Source organism: Ciona intestinalis, chromosome 8 (assembly GCF_000224145.3).
Source record: "Ciona intestinalis chromosome 8, KH, whole genome shotgun sequence".
Lineage (NCBI taxonomy): Eukaryota > Metazoa > Chordata > Ascidiacea > Phlebobranchia > Cionidae > Ciona > Ciona intestinalis.
This window is the reverse complement of record NC_020173.2, coordinates 4,185,566-4,197,503: the sequence shown is the minus strand read 5'-3', so window position 1 is coordinate 4,197,503 and position 11,938 is coordinate 4,185,566. Positions and strand designations below refer to the sequence as shown.

Sequence of the window (11,938 nt, the reverse complement as noted above, 5' to 3'; positions counted from 1 at the left end):
TATATTCTTGTTTACAGAAAAGTTTTGCAGTCCGTCTTTAAAGCCTTTTTGATGTTTATGCCTCTACTTATGGCTTTCACTTTAAGCTTTCACGTTTTGATGAGAAACAAGGTAATTTCGTTGTTATACTCACTAAACAAATGTGAAAATTATAAGCATTTATTTTTTACAGAATATATTTCATTTTGGAACAAACTTTGCCTTAATCTTGTCCATGTTGTCTGGCGAAGTCGAATACAGCGACACCGTGTCCATTCACGTTAGTTCGGTATGATATTCACGTTAAGTATAACCCCAATGAACAATATATGGTACTGTGGGGTAAGGTGAGATACGGTTAACAACGCTATTTTATATTCACATGGTTACGATTATATATTTCTAAAAATATTTTTTGAACACGGACCATCTTACCCCAATCTACTATAATTTTTTTTAATGTAAAAATCAAGTGTGAATATTTTGCAACAAATAACGCTTTTTTTGTGAATTTAGAACTTCGATTCAGCAAACACAGCACGTAATCAATTTTATAATTATACACAGAACTCTATTAAATATAATCACATTAATTTTTAGAAAAATGCAACTTACGAAGACCGAATACTGTATCCGACTTCCACCAACATATTATATGCAGTATTCATCCTGATGATGGTGGTATGTTATGTCAATATGTTGGTTGGTTTGGCAGTTTCGGATGTGGATGGTTTAATTAAAGCTGCCAGAGTGGAAAACCTTCGTTTACGAGTAAGCGTTAATTTGGATTTTTTCTCTTTTTAATCTTTTGTATTAAAATTTGGTACCAAACAAAAATAGTTACTGAATTATTAAACGTATAGGCTATCCGTGCGACTCTAAAAGAGCGTTGTTAGTTGTTAAAACCCGATTGGAAAATATGGGATATCATGTGCGATCAATGTATGCTAAACATGTTTCACAAGTCAATACAATGTTCATATTTTTCAGCTGCAACTGACTGTAAACTGTGAATTCACCGTTTTTAAAAGATTTTTAAAAAATCATGGGTGTGTTACTGTTTACCCAAACCGACACATTTCTGCACGAGTTATCAGAAAATCCGTCAAGAAGCATGGAGTCTTAGGAACCATAAACGTTATGTACTGTAACAATTAAACCTAAACACAACAATTATGTTATTAATATTTCACTCAATTATCTTTGCTACGATAAAGATATAGTAGGGTGGGGGAAGATGGGACACATTTTCATTCTATTTTCTCGTCCTATTTAGTAGTAAACAAAGAACATTCAAAGAATTATGAAACCGTATCTTCACGACTCCCATAGACCATTGTTAATTGTTTAAAACACAATCAGGATATTTAGATATTCTGTGCTAAAGGTGTCCCATCTTCCCCCATCCTACTATGTTTATAGCTGTAACAAAAAGCAACTATTTTCTTTTATCACAGCGTCGATTATTTACTGGACCGCTGGTCGCGTGAATATACAACAACAACTTTGCTTTCTGCAATAAATGGAAACGTCGCCGAAAATGAAAGCAAAACGTAATTCACACCAAAACTACAAGATTTATGAAAATTTGTGAGACACGAAAAAACTACATTGAAGCATGCTTACAGTTTACTAGTGTTCTTGGCTATTACATGAAAAACCACAATCAAATATAATATATTTTATGCAGGTTTTTGAAAAGCCTTGCAAATTGAAACATTATTGTATTTGAGTATTTTAGTTGTCAGATTAAAGATTTTGAGCATTCGATTTTTTCACTGTGTTAATTTAAAAAAAAGTGTATTAAGTATCTGCCGCATCCCCCCATAATCTGGTCGGCATTGGCCTACTGCACTTTCCGGATAGGGATACATAAATTCCCTACACAAATACACAGACCGCTTTCCGTGCACTATAATCTACAATTTGATTTTGTTCTCTCACAGTGAGAGAATAGAAAAAAAGGAAATGTTAAAATGTAACGTTGTTACGCAGATGCAATATAGTGAAGCTAAACTCAACGTGTTAGGAAATTTTGCCAAGGTTTTCTGTAAGATTTCGTGTCTTTTATTTTATTTTAAAAAGTAACATTATCACTTGAACAACCATGGCTGGCAGTTTTCGACAAATAATGGTCAAATACGCCGCAAACCAGCGCTTACTAAACCTCTTTGATAAGGTAAGTTGTATTTCTAACAAAAATAAATTCTAAGTTATATTAATTTATTTTAAATTGACAGGGTGGCAGCAGCCATGTTGCTTGCAGACGGTGGCTTAACCTTCAAGAATATCAAAGTAAAAAGTTGATGGAAAATTTTGATGTGAATGTCCAACGATTTAAAGTTGTTGAATCAGCAGCCGATGCAAAAAATGCAGCTCAACATATACGTTAGTGTTAATTTAAATACATTTTTAATTTTATTCAAGCATGACTAATTATAGTTTTGTTTAAGTACATTATTGTACTATGTTTTTTTACTGCTGGTGTAGCAAAAGGCGTTGTCTTATAGCCATAGGTTCCCTAGTTCAAAGCTCAAGGCTGCTACCATTGTCACTGCATTTTCCCATTGTTGCTCTAACCCAGTGGTCACTATGGTTTATGCATATCAGCAATCAACATTGCATGCTTAGTAACTTACAAGCAGGCATGAGCTGCATTAAACCACAGCACAATGCACATTCATATTACAACTTTAAATTGGCCCGCCAGGTAAAAAGAATGAGTAGGCCCAATCATTGTTGCCACTTGTCAATTTTCGTCAACAGTTTTTGATCTTTAAAACATTAATAAAAAAGTTAATGTCACCGTAGCATAGCCTGCCTTTTTACCAGAGTTTAGGAGTTCAAGACTTGTCGTAAGTGTGTGTGTTGTTGGGCAAGACACTTAATGACAATTGCTCCAACCCCTATATAATGATTATTGTTGCATTGTTGTGAGTGGGTAGACCAATGTTTCATTTATAAAATTCATTACTTACAATATATGAATGTTGACACCATCGCATAAGTACAAGGCACAACCATGTTATAACTTTAAATTGGTCCAATAAGTTAAAACAATTTATTACTTTTAAACAATACCAATACAATAAGTGAACTTCATTACTTATCGTATATTACAGTTGACACGAATGCAAAAGAGCTTGTTGTGAAAGCAATGATACTTGCTGGAGGTCGGGGAAAAGGAAAATTCTCAAGTGGTTTGCAGGGAGGAGTTCATTTAACCACTGATCCTACAAAAGTATCGGATCTCTGCAAAGATATGTTGGGTTATAATCTCGTCACCAAACAAACTTCTGCCGAAGGAGTTACTGTTAAAAAGGTAGTGAAATGTCTGTGTGTCAAATTTAACCACACAAAAAACAATTCTATATATATATATGTATATATTTATATATATATATTAAAAGTGTAACGCTAAGGATAAAACAATATAACATATGTATAGTAGGGTTAGGGGAGATGAGACACCTTTGCAGACAAAGATCATTCAAAAAATTCTTAAACCGCCTACCATATGCAAACAAGTCCCATAGACCGTTGTTAATTGTTTAAATAAAACACAATCAGGATATTTGGATATTATGTGCTAAAGGTGTCCCATCTTCCCCGACCCTACTATATGAAAAAAAAATAATGCTTCTATACCAATAGATAATGGTGGCAGAAGCATTAGACATCACGCGTGAAACTTACTTTGCGATTCTAATGGATCGAAGTTATATGGGGCCTGTGATGGTTGGAAGTCCAGCTGGGGGAATGGATATTGAAGAGGTTGCAGAAAAAACTCCACATCTAATATTTAAGGTCAGAGTTTTTTGGCACAATGCTTATATGATATTTTCAATAGACAATTTCATCAATAAAAGTTTTGAATAAATAAATACATAATTTACAAAAAAAACGCAAAACATGATTAAATCTCAAAAGCATTTATCAACAATATTTTTAATAAAATTTCAATAATATTGTTTTTTTCAGGATCCCATAGACATTGATAAGGGTATTCAGGAATCTCAAGCAATAAAAATGGCTGAGAACTTAGGTTTTACCGGCGAGAAACTACAAAAAGCTGCAGAACAAATCACGAAACTTTACAAACTTTTCATCAGTGTGGATGCGACTCAAGTTGAGATAAATCCATTGGGAGAAACGCCAGATGGAGATGGTAGTTTAAATTTATAAAATAGTTCCATGTATTTGTATAATATATATATCCTATATATATATGCACCCCTAAATACACATATAGTACTGTGGGGTAAATGGGACACCTTTAGCACATAATATCTAAATATCCTGAACAGTCTATAGAAGTCATTAGGAAACAGTTTTATAATTTTTGAATGTTTTTTATTTACTACCAAATGGGATGAGAAAAATATTAAACACTTAAACAGTTCTGTTTTCATTTTCAGTCGTTTGCTTTGATGCAAAAGTGAATTTCGATGACAACGCCGAGTTCAGGCAGAAGGAAATTTTCCTGATGGATGACAAGAGTGAGAGTGATCCTAAGGAAGTGGTGGCGGAGGAAAATGGGCTGAGTTATATTTCTATGGATGGAAACATTGCTTGTCTTGGTAAAACATGTTGTAGTCGTAACCTTTATTTGTTTTATTAGGTTGTATAACATTTGTGATCTATAAAATTGTGGTTGTTGTGAATTTTATGTTCTGTTCAGAATTTCACAGATTTATTACAACTTGCATAAATGGGCATTAACACATGTTCTATATTCTATACTTGTGTGTGCAATTTGGTAAAAAGGTTATTTAAACATAATATACTAACGCCTAATTTGGTCATTGTTCATCCTAAAGGGAGTCAAATTTTTACCTTTGAATTGTTGGTATACCATACCATTTTTGTTGAATTCTTGCAACAAACCATACACTTTAATTAAAACTACCATTATAGACGTATGTGTCCTTGGGCAAGACACTTGTCCAAATTATCAGCCATACATAAAAAAATGAAAAAATCCAAAAAATAATCACCCACAAAGTAACATACATGGTAACTTCTAAGCTGGCATAAGGTGTATGAACATCTGTGTTATAACTACTGTCGTTTCAGCCACGCGAAGATAAAGTTACATTCATTAATAACTCTATAACTATATTTCTTTAGTAAATGGAGCAGGTCTTGCCATGGCAACCATGGATATCATCCAACACTGTGGCGGACGACCCGCCAACTTCCTTGACTTGGGTGGTGGTGTTCAAGAACATCAAGTCTACCAAGCTTTCAAGATAGTTTTATCGGATACTAAGGTAACTTAAAACTATTTTTTTGCTTCTTTTTAAGATTTGGTTGTTTTATAATCTTTATTATATATAAATAGTTTTTCATTCTTTAGTTTTGTCCTTTAATGATAAAAGAAGTCATTTTTTGTATGTTTTTATTCAGTCCTAATTCCTTAGTATTTTTTTTATTAATTAAATGCAAACCTAGAACCCAGAATGTTTATTTATTGTATATTGATTTTAATAGAAGATTTCAAATGCAACCTATTACTTAAGTCAAATTTACCAAGTGTTACCAATTACTTCACCACACACAGGTTGAAGCTATCCTTGTTAACATTTTTGGTGGTATTGTCGACTGTAAAATAATCGCTAATGGAATAGTGAAAGCTGGTAAAGAACTCAATATATCAATGCCTCTTGTTGTAAGATTGGAGGGTAAGTCATATCATGTACTATTGCACTTGCTTATGTTTCTTTCATTATCTTCTGGCACCCTGACCAGTTGATTAGTGGGTGTGCCTTTTACCAGAGCCAAAGGTAATGGGTTTAAGGCTTGTCGCTGCTACCATTGTGGGCAAAACACTTAAGGGCAATTGCTCCAACCCAGTGATCACTAATGGGTTGTCTAAATTGCCGGCCATACATAAAAAATCAAACAAAAAACTTTAAAAAAACTTAGAAAGTTAAATTTTGCAATTCTTTTGTATTTAAAAAGGAGGAAAAAACATAAATTAAAAAGGAGGAAAAAACATACGAATAAAATTGAGAAATATTTTTTCTCAGGAATGAATGTAAATGAGGCAAAGGAAATTTTGAAAGAAAGTAATCTCCCAATTGTTTCTGCAAATGATTTTGGAGATGCAGCTGAAAAAGTGGTGGCGAGTCTCAAATCCTAATCGTGCCTTTCTTATTCCATTTTTGTCATTTTATTGTGAAAAATTTAGGTTTTTAAAAGAATCTCAAACCTAGAATGGACATTTTATTTATTAAGCTATGTTTATTGCATTGAATCATAGTATATACTTTACAATTAAATAAACAAACTGTTCTGTGTATTCTAAAATTTTAGAAGTACTTATTAATTGCACAACATACTGAAATAATTAATCGCATTAAATACATTATCATGTGTGGTATTTTTGTTTTATTAACAAGACATAGAAAATTCTTAGTTCTGTAAATGAATAAAGATCTTTAAAAAATTTCATGAGTCAATGTATTTCAGCTATTTTGTTTGGTGCCTGTAGCGCAGTGGTTGGAGCGCTCGGCTTAACATCAGAAGATATGGGTTGCGATGTTATACGCATGCGCGTAGAATCCAGGGCAAAGTGAATATACAAAATAGATGGTATAGTGGGGGGAGATGGGAGACCTTTACATTTTATTTTCTCGTACTATTAGATATGCAACAAAGAACAGAGTTATAGAACCGTAGCCTTACGCGCCCATAGACCCTTGTAAAATGTTTAAAAGTCGATGAGGATATTTAAATGTTATGTGATAAAGGTATCCCGTCTTCCCCCTCTCTATTATATGAGTTTATAAACTATTATAAATAAATAGTTTTTACATTAGAAATCAAGATATGGTTAAACCAGCGGCGTAATATATTTGTTCCGACCGTTGAATTTGTACCCAGCGCTTGGAAAAGTAACAAAGACATAAATAACTCGACGCTGGTGAGATTAAATGTAAAACTGGTCGCCATGTGGCCCATTCCCTGCCGTACGACCTAACATGTATAAAAAAACGATTAAATTTGCGCCTTAAGGATAATTCCAAATTGCAAACGTCAAAATGTTAAACCGACCGCCATCCAATCCTTAAAGCTAATTAGTCAGATTGCCCACGTGACTGGCGCCTCGCACCAGCTTAAAAAATATAATATTTTATGGTGGGGGGATATTGGGCATCCTTTTATTCCATTTTCTCGTGATATTTTAGTAAACAAAGAATATTCAAATAGTTATAAAACTATATCCTCACGACTTCCATAGACCGTTGTTATTTGTTTGTTTAAAATGCGATTAGGATATTTGAATATTATGCGCTAAAGGTGTCCGGTCTGACCCCACAGAACTTCAAATAAAAATGTATCTTCGTCTTAATCAATTATTTTATAATTGGGCGTGCTCATTCATTAGAGCACGGCCCTCTTTTTTTCATATTTATTTAATTTTAAGTTGGAAAATTTTGCTGGTAAAATTGTCGCAAATTTGCCGTTGCGAACATTAATATTTAAAACATAAAACTCCGCCGCCATAAAAAACCCCCACTAAAATTGTATATTTTGTGTTTATAGGCAAGTTGATTTTGCTGACGGCAAATCTGTCAGAATGACAAGAGTTGCTCCGAGTTCATGTAGCTGCTGAAATGGCAAAGATACGGTATACGACTTTTGCGAATAAGAACAGTGTGGGTGTGGGTGTTTACAGGCAGTGAGGTGTTTTTTTTTGCTGAGTAAATGGTGCATAAATGAAAACTGTATAGATTTGTGCATATTCATAAAAAATTGGCAAATCGTATAGTTTCTAAAAAATTTACAGTGAAACGTTTTCTATATACAGTATATATATATATATATACGTTTGTGGGTTAAATTAGGCTATTTGTGGTTTGGGTGGTGAGTTATTATTGAAGTTTGAAATTTAATTGGGATAAAATGTTTTAAGAAGTACTGCAATATGAAGCATACATTATATAAGATAAACTTAAGAGTTGTTTATTTTTATACGATAGCAACAATCAAATTAATAAAACTACGAAGAGAAGGAAATGAATGTATACATATACAGTTAAATAAAAAATATAAAACATAATTGAAAGTAAAATGTGCCTAACCTTATTTAGATACACAACTTCATTAATAATAATAAGTGTATAAAAGATGGTTGTATTGTTTGAATAATTAATGATGACAACACAACTTGATAATGTCTTTATTATGTTGTCTAACCGTCAGTTCATGTTAAAATGACGAAACTGACTTTCGTAAAAAAAAACTATGAATAATTTATTTTTGCTTTTTAAAGCATGTATAGCTTATATATGAAATGCATCATCAGATCTGTATATAGTCCTAATTAGACAGAACAGCTTGTAAGAAGAAATATTTTGCTCAAGTTTAGGCTTTGGTTTTTTTCTCCAAATTTGGGCAAATTCACCAAACTATAAAAGAATAGATTTCTGTTTTAATATAGCTGTTATTAAGACATGAATATATAGATAAATATATATATTGGTAAAAACTTGTCAATCTGGCATTTAACCAGTTTACCTGTTGTTAATCAATGTTATTAGTTTCCGTGAAAATCGTAGCAAAAGCCTTGTTTACAAATTAATGCAAAAAAATAATAAAATAAACTTGTCTTATCCTGAACGTACTGAAATTTTGGTCACAATAAACAATCTTACGAATTCTTACCACTATGTTATATTGAATATTTGCTAACCCCTAAATGAAACAACCAACCACCAACCCTAATAGCTTCTGCCCCCTAACTACCAACCTCTAACACTTTCCACCTGTCTAATCTGTAATGTATTGGAGGATTCTTTACCAGTTCCAGATTTCAAACATTAAGCAATCGCAGGGTGTATGCAGAGGTAGTTGAGTAAGTAAAGAACTTGTGATATATTTAGTGGATTTTTGTTCCACAAAGAAATATTCCCATCATGAGTTCGAGTTTTCTACATATTGGTGATGTTATCTCACTTTACGCTGAGGGGTCAGGCTCAAACTCTGTGTGTGGATTCATATCAACTTTGGGGTGAGCATTTTCTCACGTCATATTTATTAATCGTAAATTTTTTCCAGTTTTTCAATAGGCGACATGCTTTTTTACAGTTTTTTTATGTCTTATTTTTTCACGTTTTTCTCATAAGCATCATGCTCATGCCTTTCAACTTTTAACAACATTCTGGGTGGCATAGTTAAAATGCAGTTATATTTATTTTGAAATAAAAAAAAACTTGATTAATGTGGCAAATGCAATATATTTTGACTCTACCTGTTTGTATATACACCTAACAGTAATTTTTAAATGTGTTGTATGGTTTAGAACTGGGTGCTAAGACATGTAATGTCACTTCCTGAATTAGATATAGTAGGGTTGGGGAAGATGGGACACTTTTAGCACATAATAACCAAACATCCTGATTGTGTTAAACAATTAACAACTGTCTATAGGAATCGTGAGGTTACAGTTTTATAAATTATTAAATGTTTTTTTTAAACTAGGCTACTAAATGGGACGAGAAAATAGAGTTAAAAAGTGTCCCATCTGCTCCCACCCTACCCTATGTTGCATACAATTCTTTTTGGCTTTGAACTTTAAGTGCATATCATATTTACTGTTGTACATTCCTCCATCCATACATTGCTAATTGATTATTTTCAATTCCAGACTTGTTGATGACAGATGCGTTGTTCAACCAGAAGCAGGAAATTTACAAAATCCTCCAAAAAAATTCAGAGGTTTGTATTAAGACCTGTAGTAACTATGTATACCTATGCCAGTTCATTGTAAAAAAATACACCATTTCGCTGTTAATTTCTATCTTTTTGCTATATAAATTATAATGACTTTGTGAATATAACTAAATAGATAAACAACAAATTAAAAAATACATTTTTTTGGCTATGTATAATGTGCATATAATGTTTTTTGTTGTTGTTTTAGATTGTCTTTTCAAGATATGTCCCATGAACCGATATAATGCACAGAAACAATTTTGGAAAACAATCAAGTCTGGTGCAACCAGAATTGCTGATGCTGTAATAATGAAAAGACTCCAGGTAAAAACAATGTTTTTTATACAAAACATTTGGTACAAAATTTAAATTTTTAAATTGCTACACTTTTCACAGATTTATTAACTTAATTCAATGCCAAATTATTCCAGTTGGTACAAAAGCAGTTTCAATTTACTGTTTGTTTTACAATAAATTAAAATAAAACAGTTGTATTTTCTGTTGCTGTTACTTTTTTAAAATTATTTGTTTTTAATATGTAAATATACATTAGAATTTGAGTGTAATAAAAATGGTACACAAGAAAAAAAATGAAGCATTATAAATTTCTTATTTGCTTAACTAGGGAATAGTTGTTCCCGTTCTGCTGTGCTTTTTCCCAACTAAACTAGTTGCAATCGGCTTTATATTTAGCTTTTTTAGTCAATTGACTAAAACTTAACCAGTTGATTGGCACTGTCTAACTTCTGTAATAAGTAACCAAAGGATTTTAGTCGGCCGATTTAACATAAAAATATACCGACTAAATTTTGGTCAGACGGCTAAACTTGCACAGTAACCATAGAGACCCAGATCATCTAACTGTGTCTAACTGTAGGTAGATTTACCCTTATTAATTAGCTATGTAAAATTATTCCTTATCTTCAAGTATAAGCATGAAATTCCAAGACCTATAATAGATTAGACAGGCCTATAAATTGGGTTATGTAAATATTTGTTCTCCACATGAGGCTTATAAATTGTTTTATTGTTTTCTGATTTTGGGCGTTTTTTATTACTAACTTAGTGTAATATACTTTAGGTTTGTTACAATATATATCTTATGTTTCAACCTAGTTAAAAACTATATTTGCCATTAAAAATATACAAAGTCATTTAAATTAATCTCATTTCACCAGGAATCTGCTGGTGTTGAAAAAGAACAAAATGAAAGGGAAAATCAAAAGTTATTGGGACAAGTTGTTAAATATGGAAGTGTGGTTCAATTACTTCATCTTAAATCAAATAAGTAAGAATCCATTTTTGAAAAATCTCTTTTACTTTTTATAAGCCTACGTCATATTTCTAAGGTTAAGGAATCTTAAAGGGAAATTTTCCCAAATTTGCAAAGCTTTTTTTTTAAAATGGCAGCTTTTTCGAACCGGCTTAAATAAGAAAAGAGTTAAATATTGTGATTTTTCCTACACTTTCGTACACAGGCCCACTTTTGCGTCAATTTTCAGACCTAAAACTACAATTTCTTTTGGATATTAAAACTTCTGTTGTAAATTTGTATTAACGATTGTTATTTTTTCTAATCTTTCACCAGATTTCTGACAGTGAATAAAAGATTACCAGCTTTGCTTGAAAAGAATGCAATGCGAGTTTCACTTGATCCTGATGGAAACGAAGGCTCCTGGTTTTATATTCAATTATTTTATAAGCTGCGTTCAACTGGTGATAATGTGAGTTTTTGTATAAAACAACCTTCAGTGAAACTGAATCTTGTTTTTTTTTCATATTTATATATAGTGGGGTGGGGGAAATGGGACACCTTTAGCACATAAAATCCAAATATCATTATTTATTTTAACAACAGTCTATGGAAGCCGTGAGGACACGGTTTTATAATTCTTTAATTTTATTTGTTTACTACCAAATAGGCCAAGAAAATAAAATGAAAAGGTGTCCCATATTTCCCCACTCTACTCTCTATAAAGATTTATTATATATATAAACATAATTCTTTTTTCAAGGTGGTGATAGGAGACAAAGTTGTTATAATGCCAGTAAATGCAGGCCAACCATTACATGCAAGCAAATGTGAGTTAGCTGATAACCCGGGGTGTAAAGAAGTCAACTCTGTTAGTTGTAATACAAGCTGGAAGATTGTGTTGTTTATGTCATGGGAGGATGACAGGTGGCAATTTTAAACCATCATTTTTAAACTATATATATTTTTAAAATATATGCATAC

At 32.2% G+C, this 11,938-nt stretch overlaps 3 protein-coding genes across 17 annotated transcripts in view; all 3 read left to right on the top strand.

The window, feature by feature from the left end:
- Positions 1–1,897, top strand: part of LOC101243185 (transient receptor potential cation channel subfamily A member 1 homolog) — a 6,547-nt gene extending 4,650 nt beyond the window's left edge. For 5 of the 9 annotated variants that reach the window (XM_018812801.2, XM_026835573.1, XM_018812799.2 and 2 more), the window contains 5 exons: positions 1–111; positions 173–268; positions 580–750; positions 970–1,121; positions 1,437–1,897. The exon at positions 1–111 is cut by the window's left edge and continues 1 nt beyond it. The gene's annotated coding sequence lies outside the window, so the exon portion shown is untranslated. Of the gene's footprint in view, positions 112–172; positions 327–579; positions 751–969; positions 1,122–1,436 lie in introns of all 9 variants that reach the window. The other 4 variants (XM_018812798.2, XM_026835570.1, XM_026835569.1 and 1 more) reach the window with 4 other exon arrangements.
- A 111-nt stretch (positions 1,898–2,008) lies between these two features.
- Positions 2,009–6,430, top strand: LOC100184967 (succinate--CoA ligase [GDP-forming] subunit beta, mitochondrial). The gene is made up of 9 exons (XM_002131930.4): positions 2,009–2,158; positions 2,220–2,367; positions 3,102–3,301; positions 3,634–3,786; positions 3,961–4,147; positions 4,398–4,559; positions 5,110–5,252; positions 5,543–5,663; positions 6,012–6,430. The coding sequence occupies exons 1-9, from the start codon at positions 2,087–2,089 to the stop codon at positions 6,122–6,124; spliced, it is 1,299 nt and encodes a 432-aa protein (XP_002131966.1). The 5' UTR covers positions 2,009–2,086; the 3' UTR covers positions 6,125–6,430.
- A 2,388-nt stretch (positions 6,431–8,818) lies between these two features.
- Positions 8,819–11,938, top strand: part of LOC101243127 (inositol 1,4,5-trisphosphate receptor type 1) — a 38,717-nt gene continuing 35,597 nt past the window's right edge. For all 7 annotated transcript variants that reach the window (XM_026835543.1, XM_026835549.1, XM_026835546.1 and 4 more), the window contains exons 1-6: positions 8,819–8,998; positions 9,635–9,705; positions 9,911–10,026; positions 10,881–10,990; positions 11,291–11,426; positions 11,718–11,881. In XM_026835543.1, coding sequence (XP_026691344.1) covers positions 8,904–8,998; positions 9,635–9,705; positions 9,911–10,026; positions 10,881–10,990; positions 11,291–11,426; positions 11,718–11,881 — 692 coding nt within the window. In that variant the 5' untranslated portion in view covers positions 8,819–8,903. The remainder of the gene's footprint in view (positions 8,999–9,634; positions 9,706–9,910; positions 10,027–10,880; positions 10,991–11,290; positions 11,427–11,717; positions 11,882–11,938) is intronic.